The following is a 23,450-nucleotide window of genomic DNA, read 5'->3' as shown; positions in this document are numbered from 1 at the left end:
CGAACAAGGATCATATTATGTAATAACACTTTTTGAGGTTCTGTTTTGATGTTATTGCGCTGAGAAATTGTATTGTTACTTTTTATAGGGGTTTCGATATAACGCATTTAATATTTCTGTTGTAGTTTAGTGTACGAAGGGCAAAACGGGACCCTATTACAGGACTCCGCTGTGCGTGCGTCAGTCACCAGGCTGCATTTCATGAACTGTGATCGTTTGACAGTTGAAAATTTCACTGATTATATATTTCTGTTGACATTACAGTAAGTATATATAAACAAAATAAAATAAATATTTTATACCACAAACGTGATTTTTATGCTCATTTTATAGATTACTAGCTGCGCCCCGTGGTGTTACCCGCGTTAACATTCATTGCTATTATTTAAATGATTTAATTATATAAAAAATACTTACGTTTTTAATTTTATACACAGGCCATTTACTTTATAAAGCACCATTGATTATCACACATTTTCAACCAAATCCTACAGGAATTGCGTACTTTCGTGATTAATCCAATGTATCAGCTACCTCAATACCAAATTCCATAAAAATTGGCTTATCCGTTTAAGCGTGAAGGAGTATCAAACATACTCACAACCTTTCGTATTTATAATATTTGTGGGATGATACGAAACCCTACGTGCGCGTATCCGATTCGCACTTGGCCGGTTTTTGCAACCAATCTTCGATTTTGGTTTCGTAATTTCTTCCTAACAACAGTTTAAATGTATTGTATGTATGGCACCTAAAATTTATAACAAAATTCCACAACAAGTTAAAGATCAGAATTTAGCACCTCAGGTACTTGCTGATTGATAAATGTTATTATAATTTGAACGATTTTTTTATGATAGATTTAGATAAAAAAATAGTTAATTTAGTTACTTTTATTTATTCGATTTTGTTTTGCGGGCTGATAGCATGCTCTGCATTTAAATCTGCATACCCGTGGACGGTGAAACATGTAGGATTAAGTTTTTCTTTTAACACCACATTGTAAAAAAATGTAAACTCATGTTTTGCAAATAAATAATCTTTGTCTTTGTCGTTGAAAAGTAAGCGATTACAAAATCAATGCTTCGGGGTTTAGTTAAGGGTGATTTGTAAGAGGCACGCCCCTCGTCGTTAAGCGGACGAGGCAGATTCTCAATGTATTTTTAAAGTATTCTCCAACTTAGGGAAATAAAAGACGACCTCGGTGGCGCAGTGGTAAGGTTCTTGCCACTGAACCGAGAGGTTCAGTTCGGGTTCGATCCCCGGTCCGGTCATGATGGAAAATGATCTTATTCTAATTGGCCCGCGTCTTGGATGTTTATCTATATATTTGTTATAAAATATAGTATCGTTGAGTTAGTATCCCATAACACAAATCTCGAACTTACTTTGGAGCTAGCTCAATCTGTGTGATTTGTCCTAATATATTTATTTAAAGGGCTTTTTGAGATTCACAAATTTTTACCGAATTCAAATTATTTATTCAGAACCTTTGCCCACAACTTCGCATATAATTAAAAATCCCCTCTTAGTCTACACTGTCCTAGGAGCCTACACACCAAATTTCAGCTTTCTACGCACAGTAGGTTCGGCTGTGCGTTGTCTGTCAGTCAGTCAGTCAGTAACGCAAGAGTTTAATATATTATATAGATTAGACCTTCACAGGTCAATTTTTATGTTAAAATAGTACTTTCTCACAAGCTACAAACTACTGGCATTTCGGAACGACCACCGCTGAGAAGAAATGCCGAAAGAAACTCATTTGAACAGTGTTGGTCCCTATCATGCCAGATCGGCTTACCATTATTGTTTCTTACAATGTTTTTTCCTAATAATATCTCAAAGTACATAATGTCAAAAAAAACAAAAATGTTACCCGTGGAGGCGAACAGTGATTGGCGCACTTGGCCTGTGATAGTAGCTGTCAAGGCAGTCTCACAATGGATGGGTGACCGATGTATCTACCTTCTCCTACCTTGTTCGGAAAGCAAGTTAAGTCATTGGTCCGGTTTTCGTGTATAATTTATTATATTTTTATCTAAGCGAAGCCGGGATGGGCCGCTAGTTATCATCACATTATCTAATATTAATAATCTGGTAATTAACCTAAACGTTACTTTTTTTATGTATTTATTTATTTAGATTTTACATTTCCTAAGTATATTTATTTATTTTCTTACAATATATAGTCTTCTCTGTTCATGTTGTACGTTATTCTTTCTGACTTGTCTGCTACTGTATACATGCCCTCTCAACCTGTCGCCGGTTGACTGTAAGAGATCCCTACATGGGATGAGTCCGCCGTTGTACAATGCATCTTTCTTGTATTAAATTTGATTAATGTTCTTATTTTCGTGCAATAAAGTTATTACAAACAAACGTTTATTTTCTCTCAACATAGAGATAAATTAAACGTTGTTATTTTTTTGTTATAATAATAAAACGTAATTGTGAAGGCGGTGTTTGAAGGAAGGTGGTGTAGTGGTTAAGACGCTCGCCTGTGAACTGAAAGGTCCCTAAAATAGTAGTTTTATCGTCCACGTCTTGCTTCCAGTGAAGGAAAACATCGGAACCTGTACTCAGGTTGATCACGACCCTCAGCCATCAGGAATGGTGAAGAGTTTTTAAAATAAAATTAGAATAACAAAATAAATATTTTTTTTAAAGATCAACAAGTAATGTCAAGTAGTGTTAAGAAATTATTAATTATCGTTATGGGTGTTTCATTCCACGACTCTCAGCCATCAGGAATACGACTATGAAGAAGAGTTTTTAAAATAAAATTAGAATAACAAAATTATTTTGTTTCGCACATAATAAATGTATTTTTTAAAGATCAAAACTTCTAAAATATTACAGCTTTCTACTTTGAACAAGAACCGACCCTAAAATACGGAAAAATGTTTGAATCGCAAAACACGTGCAAAATTTCCCTTCAGGGGAATCCCCTTTCGTAACTTTTAAATGAATAAGCAAATAAAGCGAAAAATATTGGCATTCAAATTAAATAAATCTGTAACGACCCTAAATACGGGGTCGCTATAAATGGGGTAGTTTTTAATATTGTTGACAGTTATATTAAATCTCAGTAGATAGTTTAACAAATAATTTGCATATTTAGCTATTTAACTACTAAAATGTAGCTACGTCAGTATGTATTGTATTGTCATCAGAACTAAAGGTGTATTTAGATTTTTAATTTAATTATTTTTAGTTCTATTTAGGTTTGTTTTAGTTTTATGGTCAGTTAATTTTCTGATAAATAAATATTATATTAAAATTGTTTCAAAAATACATATATGGTATTAATAATAATAATCATAGTTTTCCCCAAAGAGGGATGACGACAGACAGGCGGCCGGTCGTAAAATAACAGGCGATACTTCAAAATTTGAAGGTTTATTTTTATGGGGTCCCTTTTTTCGCATATTTTTTTTTGTCCTATTGTTCTTTGCCATACTGGTAAATGTGGCATAATTAACTTTTAGGTTAGGTTAGTCATATTTTAAATAGTTACGACCGGTTTGCTTAAATGTCATTCTGTCATAATATAGTATGCTTTATTTTGTATGCCTATAGATACAGACCCATTTTTATCCCAGGCTTCTCGACTTCACATCCCTGAATGTAACCAGGAACATGAAAGAATGACAGAGAGAATTTTGAACAGAAAATAAGAAACAAAAATAAATTGTCCACAAAAGAACCACTTGTACTAAATCTTCACTATCTCTTCCACCCGACTGCGCTCGGAATAAATTCCCTTCTAGATATAAGGAAGATAGGTACCTACGGCCAAATCCTGGAGTAGATAACTATCTCGTTAGCAGAAGGCCCTTCTTACACCTATCTAGACTTTAGTATGGGAGGCAATGTACGAAAATATCAATTTTCAAAACTGCTATTGTATTTTATTTTATTTTGATGTAAATATTTCATTTGTCATGTCAGTTATGTTTGTCATTAGTCATCCACTAAGTGAAAGTGAAAATAACGTTATTTTATTTTAATAACGTTATTTTCTTACGAACGGATAAGGAATGGCGGTCCGAGAAGACAAATCGCCAAAAGAGTTTAAAAATTTATAAAACTGAATAAGGTTGGATGGCATCCGTCAACATTGACCTTCATCTCAAAGTATGCCATTTTACCTAATCGCCGGCAGCGTTAAAATTAAAGTTAACTGGCGCAATTAAGGCTTAACAGTAAGTTCTTTATATTTCGTTGCACAAAACTACTACACGCAGAGTCAGAAACTGAATAAAATTAAATTTATTTGACATTTGACAAATATCGTGTACTCAAACTTGGAATTTATTTTTTTAAAACGACTGCGTCCTTTATTCTGTCTCAATTGCTGCGTCCAATAGGACCCATGAACATATATTTATTTTTATTACATCTTTGTTATTCAATAAAGCGTTAAGTATTAAGTGTATTTCCACATTTTATAAAACTAGCTGACATAAAAAGCACTCGTACAGTCAACAGCACATGAACCTACCCGAATTCAAAATCGACGCTATTACCGATATTAACGCAGATTAACTTGATGTGACGACCTCGGTGATGTAATGGTAAAGTGCTTGCCTCTGAACCGAGAGGTCCAGGGTTCGATCCGCGGTCGGGTCATGATGGAAAATGGTCTTTTTCTGATTGGCCCGGGTCTTGGATGTTTATCTATATATGTATTTGATATTATATAATATAGTATCGTTGAGTTTATTCAGAAATTAGGCTTTCACAGGCACTTTTTCACGTCATATTCTGAATTAAATTATATTTACTAAACTTCCTTTGAACGTCTCGAACTTACTTTGGGGCTAGCTCAATTTATTATTGACCACACAAGAAAAACAACAGCATTGTTTTACAAATAGAGAGAAATAAGACACCTTGCTCCCCGACTACTCTCCCCTCTGACTTTCATCAATCTTGGCCCGGGATTAAAACCATCCCTCACAAATACTGCTCCATCTAGTACCGGGGACACGTGCACGTTTAAGATGCTAATGGCCCAAAATGGCCGAATTTTTTGTGCTCCATTTTAGTGTTAAATAATAATATATTTTTAACATTTTCCTCATCGTCGGATCCGTTTTGGAAGATGTTTTTCTATATTTTATTGAGATTTAAAATTTTTGGTCTTAAATTTGTTAGACAAATTTATGTTTATCAAGATTATCGGATGTTTTCGAGGCGGAAAAATATAAGTTTAAGCAATATTTTTAGGGTTCCCCGAGGGTAAAACAGGACCCTGTTACTAAGATTTCGTTGTCCGTCTGTCCCCAGCCAGTATCTCATGAACTGTGATAGTTGGAACCGTATTCATTTAAACAACAAAATAGTCGAGTTACTGCAAATAAATCTGATATAACGTTCGGATTAGGAACCACAGAATTTGGAATAAAAAAGACATAGAAGTGCCATTTCCGCCGTAAACAGGAAATAGCTTCTATTTAATTTATTTATTTCTACGAACCAATGTCAAGTGGCAAAGAAATACCGTCTAACTGAACAATGACAAAATATTTAATATTTTCATTGGGAGCACCCGTGACCGAACAGCATGCATTAAGAGAGTTTAAAACAAGTATCCATAGGTCGCTGGTTCAAATCCGGCTCGAAGGACCAAATGGCCAAAATCTTTGGTCAGCAAAAAAATAAAACGAAGATGTAGCAGTCATTCAATGAAAGTATATTGCCTTTTTGGTTTTTACAACAAAAATAACAAATTTGACAATTTTCATATTAAAAATCATTCGGCGGGAATCCTTGTATATGTCATTGTGAAAAAATATTTTAAATTAAGGAATGCGAAAATAAACTTTTTTTTTGTTGGTTGCCAGTGCAACATCAATCCTGAACAACAAGCGAGTGAAATTTGTCAGGATCGTGGCAAGTGGAAATCTCTATTAGTCTCTATGCCTAACCGCGTACGAAACAAATATGCTTATTTTATGTATTTTTATACTGACACTTCTATTGTCTGGATATTATTCCAAAATCTGTGTGTTAGCACCTTAGATAATTAATTGAGATGAGGAGATTATGAGATATATTCTTGGCTGGCGAGAATGAAAAGCCGTCCTCGTAATAGATTTGAGATAACATTGTGAAAAGAACTGTGACTCTGGACAAAAAATATTTTAAAAAACGCGATATCTCTCATGCTCGCGAGTTCCTAGGTGCTTTCGGGGCTGTAGCGCCTTAAAGATTGGGTTTGTGTAAAAAATAAACCATAATTTTTTAAAGATTCAACATGATTTCACGACCTACCGCCTGCCGAGTTCAACCTTCCACTATGTTATGTACATATGTGTCCCTTAGTTCCCCCGTACGCCATACACTGGTTGTTAAGGAGTGGTTCTATTCTAGGGCGGGACCACACGCCTACGCGTTATTGTATATTGAAAAAAAATTCCCAAAAAATACCCGCCTTTACAAAGTAAATATCAGACACTTTGCGCAGGATTTTTGGGACCTTTTGTTAAATTTTATCAATAGCCTTCACAATGGGCGACATTAACCCCATTGTTTAGGGGTTGCAGGGATATAAACATACTTATATGCGATGTTAGACGCATTTTTGGAGCCAGTTGGCAACTTTTAGATGATTTGGGCCGCCGCTAGATGGCGTTAGGGAATTCCTTTAGACGTAATTTTCAAAATTAATGCTGATCCTGTTATATACGTAGTTACATGTATGTTTTTAAGGTTCCGTATCCAAAGTGTAAAACGGGACCCTATTACTAAAACTCCACTATTTGCTTGTCTGTCCGTCTGTCACCAGACTGTTTCTCATGAACGGTGATAGACAGTTGAAACTTTTTAAAATGATGAATTTATATTATTAAAAATATAATAAGATTAATATTTATAAGGGCGTACAATACAATATTTTAAAATTGTTTTTGCTTTTTTTATAGAATGATTCGGAACCCTTCGTGGGTCATGTGGGTCATACGAGCATGATTTCATGAATTTTATGTTAATATTTATTTGAAAATCATTATGTTTGTAACAATTTATGCGTAATAGTGTATAATTCAATATTCACAAGCAACGCCGTAGGCTATAGCCAGTGGAAATGATAAAGTAACCAAACTTTAAAGAACATTTAGGAACGAAATACACGAAATTGTTAGAACTAAGTCCGAGATTAAACTAATCTTCACTACTGTTCACAAAATATTCAAGAAAAATTACACCGAAAACTATCCTTAAAATCCTACAACTTATGGTTTAATTTTCTTTGAAGACACTCTCAAGTTCTCCAAACAAATCTTGCCAGTGTAACTCCAATCTTATTCCTAAAATAACAAAGTCTAATTTCAAATAAACCTCTACGCAGGTCAAAGAAAATGGTTGCAACTTTGCAAATTAGATTTTATGAATTCATTGTTAAGGTGCAATTTTATTTGTTAGTACCCCGACCTCTATATTTCACGGTCTCCAGTAGTAGGGTGACCCACTTTACAAGCGTCGTGGGATAAGTTTACGACACTGTCCGCGGACGTCGTTACGTGGGGACACTCAATGAGGTTTAAAACCTAATATACATCGGTGTTTTAGCTTGACCTTTTTCTGTGTCTTTTTACACGACTGCCCATAATAAGGAGTGTAATGTGATTCCCTGATTTTCAAGATAAATTTAATACATAGATCCGACACACGCTTCGTCAATAAAGAGCACCAAATATCCGCCAAGTGCTTTGTCGATAAAATGACGGGATCATATATATATATATATATATCTACCAATATTGTGAATGCGAAATTAAGTTTGTTTGTTACCTCTTCACGTTCTAATCATTCAACCAATCTTGAAATTTTCCATGTACAGTTTGAAGTATGGAGAAGGACATTGGGTACCTTACATCCTGGAAAAACAACTCCCGTAAGAAATTAGTAATGTTAGCGGCATTTACACGCTGTGGAAATTCTTTGATATACAGATTCGAAATAGAACACTTATAATTTGCTCACACGCTAAACAACTCACTTCATTCTTCTTCATAGTCGTATTCCTCATGGCTGAGGATCGTGGGCATTACGTGGAATGAAACACACACAACAACTTTCTTGGCATTATTAATGGAGTGGTTTGCCATTGCCTTCTCCATTTCACACACAAGTCAATAAGAATCAACCAGTGTGCAGGTTTCCTCACGATGTTTTCCTCACTTCATTAGTATAATGAAATTTCAAGATTCTGAATCCTATACCCTAATGAAACAAGTTCATTTGTTAGACAAACTTAAAAAAAAACCGCGACTTTCAATATTCATTTCGCTACAACTTTGGAACGGCTTTTGATCAAACATAAGAACCATAAGTACCGAATAAAAATTTGCTGTCAATTAAAAAAAAAACCACATCCAAATCGTTTCACCCGTTGATGAACTACGATGACACGTACACAGACAGATAGACAGACACACTTAGCGGTCAAACTTATAACACCCCTCTTTTTGCGTCGGGGGTTAACATGAGTCTCTACCTATAAGCATAAAAATTTAAGCCCTATTGTAACATATCATTCATTTTGTAGCATAACTCAATAATAATAACTCTTTGAAGCATAACTAACATTAAAGTTAATCCGTTCCAAATTTACAACAACAATTTCAGTTAACAGCCCTAATTTTTATCGTGTACATTCAAAAAACATAGAAAAATACATTTCTTAATTAATTTCCGACATTTTTCTACATAATATACAAAGCAAACATTGAATTTGTAAACAGATATTCGGGTTAAGACATCTTCCGTCTCCCTCCCACGTGCAGTGCCGTCTCTGTCTGTCTTGTTTGATTGAATTTCCTAAATAGTTTCCGTATTGGATACAGATCATTTGTGCTAGATATTGACTCAAAATTAGCGCTACAAATAAATTCTTTATTCAATTTAGGATGATATACATCACTCATTGACGTCCACCAAGCACAACATATCACCTACTTACGAAAAATAAAAAACTATTATTATTTTATTAGATTTTGAAATTATAATTATAATTACTAGCTTCGCCGCGGGAATTTCCTATAAAAAGTGCCCTATATGTGTTAATCCAGGTTATATTCTACCCGTGTACGAAATTTCATAACAATCCGTACAGTAGATATTGCGTGAAAGACTAACAAACATAGATACATCGTTACAAACTTTTACATTTGTAATATTAGTAGGAAGGATATTTTTTCTTTGATAAGGCACATTAACGTGTCTATCTGTGTATCCGTGTATCTATCTGTGGCATCGTAGCTCCCAAACGGATGAACCGATTTTCGTTTAGTTGTTTTTGTGTCATAGATAATTTTATCCCGAGTGTTCTTAGCCATGTTTCATGAAAATCTGTTCAGCCTTTCAAAAGTTGTAGCGAAATTAATATTGAAAGTCGTTGGTATTTTAATTTGTCTAACATATCAACTTGTTGTTAGTGTTTCTTGGCCCTCGTTTCTTATTAATTCACGCACAAAATCTCAGGGAGACGTGTGTATCATCACATCCGCCTTTCAAGAACCTATATTCCTTGCAGACCTAGCAACATAAATATTTCTCAGTTGATACTCTAGCTTGAATAGGATCTATTGAAAAGGAAAAATCTAAATATTAATAAAAGGCACATTGACATAGGACTGTCAGGCAGCCGAAATACAACCGAATCTTGAAAATGTTTAGATTTATTTTTAAGCTAACACCAATCGCGGCTTTTTTTAGATTAAAAATCATAAGCCATTCGTGCTTAAGATAATTCTCAATATGATTCGCAATCAAAATAAATATTTCATTCCAATAGGCATAATTGCCTATTCCTATAATCGGCAATAACAGGCAAATGGAGAATATTCCTCAAATTTAATTCTCGTCAGTGGGGCACGCAGAATGCAATTTATGAAATGACTACCCAATTTTACTTTACAATTTCCGATGGTACATAAATGTACCGTTGGCAAACGTCATCACTTCATAGTCGATTCCCCATGGCTGAGGGCTGTGGTTATTATGTGCGATTTTATTACCACTCCATTATATTATTAATGGAGTGGTTTGCCATTGCCTTCTCCATTTCACACAAAAGTTTATAATCGACCAGTGTGCAGGTTTCCTCACGATGTTTTCCTTCACCGGAAGCAAGTGGTGGACGATGAAAGCTACTATTGCATGAGTCATATTGGTATAGAAACTTACGTGTCAAAAAAGTCAAAGAATGTATTAAAAATCTGTTCGATCGTATCATTGAAAAACACATTAGCAAAAATTTATAAATATTACATTACCTAATAATATAGCAAATAATTAAAAAGCTAACGAGTAAAAATATCATTTTACGTGCCATTTACATTCAACCAATTTATAACACTTTTTCTGCCGACCGTACTGCGTAATACGTTATTACGGCGAACCCCCCGAGCAAAGCGATTCATATGTTTTATATATTAAATCTAGCGAATTTCGACCAGTGTGCGGAAATTTCCGGTTTTTCTATACAATTTTTGTTATTTTTGAAGAATTTGCGTTATGAATAGATTTTTCTATTCACAATTCTGAATGGTATAACGATACAAATATGATTTTTAAATGCTTTTGCAACAAATATTTCAAAGAAATAAAGTATGTAAATCCGTTCAGCGGTTTTGGAGATATAAGGTAACAAAGAATATTAAATATTACATGCAAGATACGCGCGAAAAACAATACCATTCGGGAGACCAAATAAAAATAAAATAAATATATCACATATTTTTTTTCTTTCAATAGTAAAGCTGGTAAGAAATTTAATGGATCATATAGTCGTGTATCCTGAATGCCCCAAACACACTCGAGTTGACCTCATGGCAGCCAAAAAGAAGACATTGACGACCTGGTGGCGCAGTGGTTAAGTGCTTGCCTCTGAATCGAGAGGTCCCGGGTTCGATCCCCGGTCGGGTCATGATGGAAAATGATCTTTTTCTGATTGGCCCGGGTCTTGGATGTTTATCTATATATGTATTTGTTATCAAATATAGTATCGTTGAGTTAGTATCCCATAACACAAGTCTCGAACTTACTTTGGGGCTAGCTCAATCTGTGTGATTTGTCCTAAATATATTTATTTATTTATTTGTTTATTATTGAGGTAGCTCTTTAAAAATTATGCATGTAATAAGATATAGTGCTTCAACACAACAGATAAAACTAGACAACAAGACAATAGAACAAGCTGATAAATTTCTAATTATCTAGGTAGTATTATTAGTAATGACTGTACATCAGATAAAATCTATGGCAAAAAGAGCATCAAATGACAAAAAACATTTATTTGGTTCAGAAATTAAAACAGCCTTGAAAAAACGTCTCATTAAAACATATGTCTGGAGTATTGCGTTGTATGGCAGTGAGGCGTGGACTTTGCTAAAGAAGGATCGAATGCGTTTACAAGCTTTTGAAATGCGGTGCTGGAGGCGCATGGAGAGAATTAATTGGACAGATAAGAAAACAAATAAAAAAGTACTAGACAAGATCAATGAGAGAAGAACGTTATTGAAAGCAATAGAGACAAGAAGGGGAAAGATGTCTGCCCACCTTATACGACACGACAACTTTATGAAATATCTGATTGAAGGAAAAATCTAAGCAAGAAGAGGAAAAGGAAAGCCAAGAAGGGCATTCCTAGATGAAATAAAAGAGAAGGCAGAGCTCGTGTCGTATAGGGAGGTGAAATCGGTGGCTGAGGACAGAATGAGATAGAATATGCCCACCGATAAGAACAAAGTTCTCAGTTCGCTCTAGCTCATTGTCCAGACATGATTATGACCTGTTCTCGTCAAATACCATAAACACGCAAAGAAGAATTCGGAGGAAAAGAATAATAGTTTTTTTTTATGCCCATAACAGATAGCACAAAAAACACTGTAACATCAAACAAAACAGAAGTTCAGGAGTATTTTAGTTTACAACACAGACATACTGGAATTGAATATCGTACAGAGGTTGTATATCATGAGGAATTTACTACGCGAGCTTTGGACTTGGGATAATCAAATTCAAATAATTTATTCAGAAATTAGACCTTGACAGGCACTTTTTCCCGTCTATTTTTATATCAAATAGTAATTTCTCACAAGCTACAAACTACTGGCATTTCGGAACGACCACTGCTGAGAAGAAATGCCGTAAGAAACTCATTTGAACAGTGTTGGTCCCTATCATGCCAGAAGGGCTTTGGATATTTGATTATTTAATGTACATATATACAAATAGGCCTTATCCTTACATATTATAAAACAAAGTCCTCTGTCGCGTCTGTCTGTCAGTTCGCGATAAACACAAAAACTACTGCACGGATTTTCATGCGGTTTTCAATAATAGATAGTGTGATTCCTGAGTAAGGTTTTGGCGTGTGATTTATTGCGTTATTATTACAGAGGTTATATTTATTTCTATTGATTTTTTTTAACAAAAACGTCATTTGTTCCACAAACTTTTATTGTCGTCAGAGAGATCTTATTACATATTAGATTTGATTACAGACAGACAGACATCGGGACAGGTGATACTAAATAAAAACTTATAAGGACATTGTATTTACGTTATTGGATAAAACGAATCTTAGATATCGTCCATTTGTATGACAACGCTTTTATCGCGAAAATTTATACCGTACTTTGATCTCTGTGTATGGACGCCAAGTTTAAAGCGACAAAAGCACACATCAGCAGTTTTTTTACGCCCGTGCGAATAATGTCAAAAAATTATATTTTCAATCAAACTTTCTAAAACGATTTGTTTTATTCGGCAGTCACAATTGGAGCTTAATAAAAGCTATCAAACTATTATTGAATATACGTGTCCTTCACTGAGCTAAACTCCAAACTGTTGGTAGTGGAAAGCTCACACTGTGCGACACTAAAAAGTCCCCGAAAGCTTTTAAGCCCACGTCACAGCGGTTTCGTTGGCGACCTGATTGGTTCTCAGCCAGAGGGGCGGCTTAAACGCGGCTGTTAAACGCTCGGAGTTTAAATTGAATTAAATATATTATATAAATTATAAAAACTTCTATACGTTTAGAGATATACGATTATTGTTGTTTTAAACTTATAATATTTAATATATACTTAGACATTGAAGAATGGAGTCTCTTCACATAGGTATCTGGTTAAAGATATTTATTTTTCAAAGAAATTACCTTTAACTTATTGTAAGAACTTTAAGTTAATATAATACATTTATAAAGTGACAGGTAGTGTCACCTCTCGATATAATATAAAAACATAGACACTCGTACACATCTGTCAGAAGTCGTTACCAATCATCCGCGTCTATTCTATAATAGAAAACATGTACACACAAAGAAAAAAAAATATATTTTTACTAGGCTATTTATTTTTTAAGTTTAAGTAAAAAAATATTTATTCCCGATAGGGAATAAATAATTTTTTACTTTTTCATTTTTATCAAATTACATGAACGTTCCAACGGCGGTTTTTTAAACGCCGGTCTGCAACCCGGGGTTACTGTAGAACAGGGCCGTACAAGGCTTTTGTTTCCATCAAAAATGGTCGTTTTTTTGCGCGTATACAGTGTCCGAATTTAAACAATCTACGGGACGTACCGACTATTCTGACTGGCTGGAGATAAATGGAGCGAAAAAAGGTTTTTTTTTTTCAGATTCGAAAATCGAAGTTGATTAGAATTTGTTTTTTACAGGACATTCGAATATTTGTTATTTTGTATACATGTAAAGTTAGGGTTTTCAAACTTGTCCATTGGTCTAGAAGTATAAATAAATTAATACATAATGTAATGTATTTTGACAGAATATATATATATATATATATATATATAGACTGTATTTAGATCATCTGTTATTATGTGTACATATATATTCTACTTTTATATAAATATATACATAATTTCATTTGAGCTAATGTTTCAACATACCTCTTTCACCGAAGACGGCTGACGTCGCCGCAAGCAGCAACAACAACACGACAGACATGTTGTCCGACTGTCCGGGCATCCCCGCTACCACATTGTTAAATCTGAAAAATATATATAATTTTAAACAAAAAAAGTATACACTAAAATAATCCGCAAGACGCTTCGGCAATAAAAAGACGTACAAAGAGTTGTCGTTACACTTTTATATTACGTTTTTCAAGTGACTTTGACATTTTGGTACTTTACGTCAAAATTTCAAAATAGTCTAAATTCTTCATTCATTCAAAAACACGGTCTTGAACAGATTTTTTAAATGACTCGGCAAAATGTGGAATCCTATCAGATGTTTGCATTTGCGTTCCCGATACTAAAATAGATAGCTATATTTAAACTGGATTCCATCGTACTCTAATCATTACATCGGTCTGTTCCATTGTTGTCTACTAATTGAGATTCATTTCATTCATTTTTCTAAATTAGTTTTTTCACCGATGTAAAGATCTAAATATTGGTTCAACAATTGCACAAATAAAATAGTTGTGCAAAAACATAAAATAAATGTAGACATTTTTTTTTAAACAAACTCAGACCATTACATTAAAAATGTGATATTTCGAATAGGTTTCAATAAGATTTTATTAGGCTGAGAAGAAACTTTATTAAGCTGTATAAAAAAACCAAAGCGTTTTCAAAAATTGTGTTCCATATCGATCGTCTGAAACGGCAATAGACTTTTCTTATGAACGATGGTTCCCTGCCGGCCAGCGTTTAACCACAACACCTGGTGTAAATGCACGAAAAAATAAACAGAATTCAGTTCACATTCCTGAAAAACCCGCGCGAGACACAGGGTCCCGATTTTTGAATTATCATGAATAATTTGCCGTTTCGTACACGAATATACTTACTTGCTGGACGGGCAGAGAGTTGATGAAAAAATATTGCAAACTTGTAAAATATGTGGTTAATTTATATGATAAAGAAAATCAATAATTAAATGGCAGTGTGCGAAGCTAAGGTAAATAGAGAAAAGTGGAACAGACACAAAATGGTGGCCCCGCTACGGTAAAATCACAAGACAAAAGACAATATTGAACACACAGCAATGTGGAGGAGAAAGACTAAGGAAAATTGCAATGGAATATGCTGTAAGAGGCCTATGTATCCCATGACACGTTGGGGGAAGATTCCAACTGTATAGCTTGATAATATTTAATAATATGTTATTTAGATAGGTTTATTGGTATGAACTGTAAAATACCACGGTATTTTAAAATCTTGCTGAAACGTGTCCAAATTGATCAATTAATCAAAATGCATTTTAATCAATCGGAAAATCTTTAGCTCCGCATGTCGAAAAAAATTAAGGAAAACAATATCATTCGAAAATTTCATGCGTCATTGTAGCGCAGAGACGGGCAGTAAAGTCATCGGTGAAATTCAAAAATCAGGCCGATAGAATTTACGGTATTCTAGAAGGGTTAACATGAAACCCTTTCTGAAATGAATTGTGGAAATATTTCGGTGGACGTGGCACCGTTTTGACCTTACTTTTCCGTGCAAAATATCAGTACTGGCTTTTTGCATAGGTATAATAAGTACATTATATGCATAAAATCATAAGATCAAAAATTATTAAAATTGAATAGAGGAAATATTTTGCAAAAATATATAAAAATTGGCAAAAAATAAAATTGAATTAAATATAAATAACTAGCGACCCGTTCCGGCTTCGCTCAGATGAAAACATAATAAATTATACACAGCTGAACCTTGTTTACACATCTATTGGTGAAAACTGCTTGAAAGTTCGTGCAGTACTTTTTGGGTTTATCAAAAGACTGTGTTTTATAATTTGTAGCGAACGTTTTCTACGAGAACCTAGCTTTTTATATCTTGGACATATCGTAAACGCGAGACTTTAAAATGATTTTTTTAATTTTTTTAGACAAATCACACAGGTTGTTCGAGACTTGTGTTATGGGAAACTAACTCAACGATACTATATTCTATAACAAATACATATATAGATGAACATCCAAGTCCCGGGCCAATCAGAAAAAGATCATTTTCCATCATGACCCGACCGGGGATCGAACCCTCACGATTCAGAGGCAAGCACTTTACCACTTTACGCAAGCGCCACCGAGGTTGTCAAAATCTTTGTCAAATTTAAACTTCAACAATTACCTTTACCTTTTTTTTTCCTTTTTGCCATACCGTGTGGCATTGAACCCAAATTTGAAAGTTGTGCAATAGAGTTCAAACACACAGATGAATTTAAAACTTGACCTTTGGCAAAACGGTCACAAAAAAAAAATCTTTGCAAAAAATTTCAAAACTTAACTTATGTACTTTTAGACGCTAATAATAATTCCGTGCGATCATATCCCGTACTAAAATAACCGCAGTCTACGCCCGGCTATTTTCGCAACAGACAGACACACGCGTCATTTGATACAAACTCCTGTTCAGCATTATCAAACACATCATTACTCCAAAAAAGAAACATACGTTTAAACTTTTTCTCTGTCACTTCCTAGGGTTTCATTCGCGGCATATTTTGTTTTACGACTGGCTACCTGCCTGATATCAACACTCTTTGGAATTACTGTTGTGCCTGCAACACCATTATAATCAAAATCATTACTATAATCAAATTTGTACTAAAACTCAAAACAAAATGTATCATAACTAAGTCAAACCTCTCAATACGTGTTCTTATTTTAAACAGCTTTATCTTATTGGTTGATAATTCCCCGCAGTAGTGTAATATTCAACGCTGGCAGCCTTTCATTGGATTTGTTTAAAAAGAAAAGACGGTTCAAAGGGTGACTGTGTTGAGGCATGATTGTAAAATTGAATGGATAGCAATGGACAGACTCGTTGATATTAACTCCCTTTGTGACTCTTGTGGTGCAATATATAGGCAGAAAGCGATTTGAGCGGCACCTAATGATTATGCTATGCCCTGCTTTAGATACAATAATTGAAAATAAATAAATAATATTTTAAAAATTCATGCATACTTCGTTTCATTTTCATAGAAAGCGAAATAGCAAATGATTTATCGTAGCACAAATTTGTGTCACGAAGTACATTATTTTTTGTGCTGTAAAGTACTTTTACTTCGATGGTTTTGTTATACATAGCTGCTTTTTAACTGATTTTGAAAATAGTGTCGAATTGAATATAAAGACACGCCCCCTACTTTTATTTTCATGATCGTATGAAATCCTCATAATTAATGGGTCCTATTCTTGCGCGGGACCGCAGGCCCTAGAATACTTTATGATAACAAGAAAGTCTGACAACTAAGAGTACCGAAGACGGTGCGAAGTGGAGAAGAAATAGTACGAAAGCCTTGACCTTGGGCTCAACTTTACAACTGAAGAATGAACCAGGAATATCTGATGAGATGAACTATACAATAATTTACCTAAAAGAAGCATTGAAGTTGAAATTTGACAAAGATTTTGACAACCTCGGTGGCGCTTGCGTAAAGTGGTAAAGTGCTTGCCTTTGAATCGTGACGGTTCGATTCCCGGTCGGGTCATGATGGAAAATGATCTTTTTCTGATTGGCCCGAGTCTTGGATGTTTCTATGTATTTGTTATAAAATATAGTATCATTGAGTTGGTATCCCAAAACACAAGTCTCGAGCTTACATTGGGGCTAGCTCAATCTGTGTGATTTGTCCCTATATATTTATTTATTTATTTAAATACTCAAAATGTCTGATGTTGACTTCCTGACGCTGTCTCTTATGCCTTGACCTCTACCACGAACGAGATAGCACACGACAAGCCGCTCGACAGACGGCGAAATTGTTTCATTTTCCCGAGATCACATCGCGACCACCGCAACATGGATGTATCGTGGTACAGGGATTTTTTGTACTACTCAAATTAGCCAAACAGATATTCTAGATTGTGTGTTCGTTTGTGATAACTACATTATATGTTACGAAAAATCACTACATAGTATATAAAGAAGCTTCCCGCTGTTTAGCTATCTGTCCCTATGTATGCATAGATGTTTGAAACGACGCAACAGATTTTAATGCGGATAGAATAATTTAAGAGGAATTTGTTTAATTTGTTGTGGTTTTACTCGAGCGACGGGATGGATCGCTAGTAACTATATAAATTAAAATAATTATAACAACACACTATTTTGACAATGTTAATGGAGTGGTTAGCCCTTGCCTTCACAATTTCACACGCGAAAATATAAATAAATAAATATAAATCATCAATTAAGAGCAGGTTTCTTGATGTTCTCCTTCACCGGAAGCAAGTGGTGGTCGATGAAAACTACTATACATGAGTCAGATTGGTATACAAACTTATATGGCTCGAGTAGGATACAAACCTGAGACCTTTCGATCCACAGGCGGCGTCTTAACCATTACACCTCCACTGCTTTATTAACATTAGTTTAATTCGACCATGAATTTAACCAAAACCCAATTTAGATACGCAATCGCCACCGCACTTAAGTTATTAACATAATTATTCCGCAAATACTGTCTAAAAGTAAACTTTAACTTAACTAATCAAGCAACGCAAACAAATCAGGTAAACACATTGACGGCTTATTACAAGTTGAAGTTATTTGCACTTGATGACGTCAACCGGTTGGCGGAGGCGCCATCTTTAATGAAATAAGTTTTTTAAATCAATTTTGTGTTGGGACAAATTTGATGATAAATTGGATATAAATTTAGGAAAGTTAAAATTTATATTGTAACCTTTTTGGATGGATCGGAATTTTATTGAATTGTAGGGATACAAAGGGCGTCTGCATGAGTCACTCTCATCTATGTTAGCCGGCAAACAGTATCGTAGCGTTGTTGTGTCCCGGTTTGAAGGGCGAGAGAGGCGTGTGACTACAGGGTGCTGCGGCACTAGATCCTAGGACACGAAGCTCAACGCGCGTGTGACACTGCTTGTGCTTCAGACGTCATAGGTTGTGGTAACCACTTAACATCAGGTGATCCGCATGCCTGTTTATCTACTTGGTAGTCTAAAAAATTGACAAATTTTCATAGACCAGCATTTGCTTCCGGTGAAGGAAGGAAACCTGCACACTGGTTGACAGTTTAGTTCACTAGTTTGTATGCGACTACCTGCCACTATATGGCTGAAAGTAGTCTAAAAGTCATATCGGATGCCTTTAGGCGACTTGATTTAAATCTAACACCAGTTTTAGCAATAACACATTCGATATGATGATGATAACTAATGAATGAAATTATAATCCTCTCGCTATCTCTTATCTTAGCATTTTACCGGCTTCTTCCTCAGCCGTTGAGTCGGAGCCAAGGTCCCGGTTTCCTGCTTCCGTCTCTTCGCATGGTCGTCGACATCCCTAGTAGTCAGATCATTGGCACGCATATCATCCTTCACGACATCAAATAAATGAATTCTCTTAACTGTTTTAGTGATATTATAAATTCGAAAACGAGCTTACTTATTTGTACACCTATGGAAAACAACGGAGCGGCAATGCGCTGCGTTAACGCAACGGAGAACGGAGACGAAGAAATGGGAATTTACCTTTCAATTCAATTGAAATTATGTGTTGCTTCCTAAATGTACAAAATACAAATTATAATGAACAACACAGGTCACTCATGTGTGATTGTCGATTTCCGCATTAGATCTGCACCGGCCTTTAACCAAAACATGGTAATCGACCGTTTTTATTTACGCCATAACTCCCCCAACTCTTCAACCCTAACGCCACCTGGTTATCTTCAAGAACAGCCCTTAACATTATTGTTACAATGTACAGACTTAGGCAATTCTGTGTTACGGTTACGATCTGTTTTAATGATGTCATTTTACCAAATAGACCTAATATTGTCATTTTATTTAGTGACTTTATAGACGACAAGAGTCACTACTCCATTGCACTTTTGACGACCTCGGTGGCGCAGTGGTAAGATTCTTGCCACTGAACCAAGAGGTCCCGGGTTCGATCCCCGGTCGGGTCATAATGGAATATGATCTTTTTCTGATTGGCCCGAGTCTTGGATGTTTATCTATATATGTATTTATCATAAAATATAGTATCGTTGAGTTAGTATCCCATAACACAAGTCTCGAACTTACTTTGGGGCTAGCTCAATCTGTGTGATTTGTCCTAATATATTTATTTATTTATTATTATTACTTTTAATCTGGTTAACCTTTAGAAATATTTGTACATGTTTTCATTTAATTTCACCCCTCCCAATGTCTTGTCTGTAATAACATCGTTTAAAATGTAAAACTTGAATTAATATGTTTGACGAAGCTTCTTGCGGATGTTTCAAATCTTACTCTATAGGTACTACATACATGTATTTTATAGTAACAAAAAGGACATAAGATACTTTTCATCCCGGAGAAATAACTGCTCCCGAGGAAAATTTACGCGGGCGTAGTCGCAGGCAACAGCTAGTGTTCCATGTGGACGAAGCATGTTGCTGATTTATTTCTGCACATTTGTTGACGAAGCGTGTTGCATGTTTCTTGAATATATTTTGAATATATTAATCTTACAAATTACATGTCACCTACTTCGCTTATCCTAGAGTAAAAAATTTCCACGTTGCTATAAGCCGTCGTATACGCACTATTATGTTAGCTAAGCATGACTTAAACATGGAGCTCCACTCCTAAACGGTAAAACGGACATGTTTTTTTTAACACTCGACCTCGACGACGACCTCGGTGGCGCAGTGGTAAGGTTCTTGCCACTGAACCAAGAGGTCCTGGGTTCGATCCCCGGTCTCGAAGAATCGAAGATGATCTTTTTCTGATTGGCCCGTGTCTTGGATGTTTATCTATATATGTATTTGTTATAAAATATAGTATCGTTGAGTTAGTATCCCATAACACAAGTCTCGAACTTCCTTTGGGGCTAGCTCATTCTGTGTGATTTGTCCTGATATATTTATTTATTTATTATTTAACACTGACAATGAAAGCTTGTGTCAAACATGTCATTTATGTAAAAAAATACTCCTTTTTCGTCTAAAAAAGTATAGCTAAAGCCAATAATACATTCAATTTCAATTTCTTTTGATAATACCCGAATCCGAATCAAAACCTGTCATGTCTCGGCATTGAAGCTTTCAGCCAAGTGTTATATTATTTGGCAGCGCAGGTGCGAGTAATTATATTCGCTGAGCACTCGACAGTAAGCCTGCGTGCACACTTGACAGGTGTAACTACAGGTCTTATACCGCATTTTGCATTCTGGGCTGTGACACCGCGAAGCTTGGGGTAAGCGTAAAAGATAACCAAAACCTTGAAGATACCGCCTGCCTGATCAACTGCCAAGGTTAAGTATCCCTTAACCAACTTGTTTGACATCCGTGGAAGGACATGGTATAGTGTTATTTTAGGGCGTAACCACCTGGTAATTAATAATTCAAAACTAATGTGTGTTACACTAGAATTGCACCACTCCATATTCTTCCGTGGATATCGTACGAGGTTACTTACAATAACAGCGTTGACATAAGATAGGTAACAAAAGCATTACCAATGAAGGTTGACGTAAGACATAAGCGGCCGGCTGTAAAGTTAAATGTTTTTTACATCGAGTTACTAGGTGTCAGAAACGTGGATTCAACCGGGACAGGCTCATTTGAGAGAGTATTTACACAAGCCTTCGGTTTTTTACCTCAGTTTTGTAGCACCAAATTGTGCCCGAACATGTAACTACTAACGACTTAATAATAAATGTCTAAGCGGACCTTTTTCGGGTGTAATTAGTACGCTTCCCCCGTGTAGACCCACCTTTACGCAACAATTAAGAAGTTAGAAAAGGTAATTTATATCGCTCATAAAATTCAGCACGGCCTCTGTTTTTGCAAATTAATATTAAGAAGGCGCTGAAATTACTATTATTTTATACGTTTTAACAGCACAGAGAACAAGTTTTACAAAATAGTATAAAACAACGAGGCAGCGTGATGATAACAGCGACATCAATGGGCAATGTGATATGGGCCAGAATAATAATAAATAAATAAATATATTAGGACAAATCACACAGATTGAGCTAGCCCCAAAGTAAGTTCGAGACTTGTGTTATGGGATACTAACTCAACGATATATTTTATAACAAATAAATATATAGATAAACATCCACGAACCGGGCAAATCAGAAAAATATCATTTTGCATCATGACCCGACCGGGGATCGAACCCGGGACCTTCACCACTGCGTCACCCAGGGGGCTTTTAACATCATCTCTTATCGCGATCCACTTTACGATCTAAACTGAACTGCATCGCAATCGACTTAAGTTTTAGTATGAATGCGATTCATTTTAGGTGAATCGTGCTGTAAAAGTTGATTTTAGGCCTGTAGGGCTAAAATCATGCCATCCTTATGGATGGGTAAGGAGTTGCCATGACCCACCACACGGGCCCACTGCTGCAAATACAACCGGGACCAACGGCTTTACGTGCCTTCCGAAATACGGAGAAGCTCAAGATTTTCAGGTCACCCATCCAATGACAGATCATTGTAAGAGTGTCCTAACCGCCACTATTACAGGCCGAGCGCGCTAACCACGGCGCAATTTGAGCTCATTTATGCCGGTTCCACACTGTTATCGAACAGTTTGGCAAACTTCGGTATACATTGCTGGTTTTTCATTTATTTACCATAAAATAATTCATACTAACTAAGCTATGTATAGATAAGTTTTTTTTTATATATTGGGAGAGACCTGGTGACCCGTAACACAGGATCCTCAGGAGCCTAGCTTGGACACCAGTTCTCCACAATTGTCTACTATCTAATAGTCGTATGTACTATATACACTGTATACTCTATCAATTGTATTTTGTGTAAATTATTGTGGAGAAAAATAATTAAACTATTATTATTATATTTATTAAAGTGTGTGTTCGGCGACAGTGGCAGCGCTGGCATAAATATTTCTATCATTCGCGTTCCAATGTGGACATACGCGCCTATTTATCTCGGCCAATTAAATTACTGGTTTCTTAGAGCTGATTAGACGAAGATTTTAGTTTTTGCTCCAGAGAAATTTACTTTTGTACGAGATGTTATTTTACCAAAATAGTTGTTCAAATACGAAGATCATAAAACTTCTTCTTTAAACAGAATAAAAGATCAAAGATAAAAGATCTATAAACTCCAGAGCTTAAAATCAATTTTTAAGTGACTAATATTATAAATGCGAAAGTAAGTTTGTTTGTTACTTCTTCACGCTTTATCTACTAAACCAATCTTCTTGAAATTTTGCATACATGTAGTTTGAAGTGTGGAGAAGGACATAGGGTACCTTTCATTGCGGAAAAGTAACCGTTCCCATGGGAAAACGCAGGCGAAGCACTTCATCAGCACTTGATCACAATCATAATATGTTTCAGTATACCTTTTGACCATGTACTTTATTGTGTACTTACATTGTTATATTACTGATAAAAAATTATACATAAATTTATATTTAAAAAATGGTAAGCCCTTCTGGCATGATAGGGACCAAC

The 23,450-nt window shown here is 35.3% G+C and overlaps 1 protein-coding gene across 8 annotated transcripts in view; it reads right to left on the bottom strand.

The window, feature by feature from the left end:
• Positions 1 to 23,450, bottom strand: part of nrm (neuromusculin) — a 399,429-nt gene that overhangs the window by 361,349 nt on the left and 14,630 nt on the right. For all 8 annotated transcript variants that reach the window (XM_064436832.1, XM_064436828.1, XM_064436830.1 and 5 more), the window contains exon 2: positions 13,927 to 14,027. In XM_064436832.1, coding sequence (XP_064292902.1) covers positions 13,927 to 14,005 — 79 coding nt within the window. In that variant the 5' untranslated portion in view covers positions 14,006 to 14,027. The remainder of the gene's footprint in view (positions 1 to 13,926; positions 14,028 to 23,450) is intronic.

The sequence above is a fragment of the Plodia interpunctella genome, chromosome 26 (genome assembly GCF_027563975.2).
Source record: "Plodia interpunctella isolate USDA-ARS_2022_Savannah chromosome 26, ilPloInte3.2, whole genome shotgun sequence".
Lineage (NCBI taxonomy): Eukaryota > Metazoa > Arthropoda > Insecta > Lepidoptera > Pyralidae > Plodia > Plodia interpunctella.
Note: the sequence above shows the minus strand (reverse complement) of the source record. Positions and strands in the feature narration are given on the sequence as shown.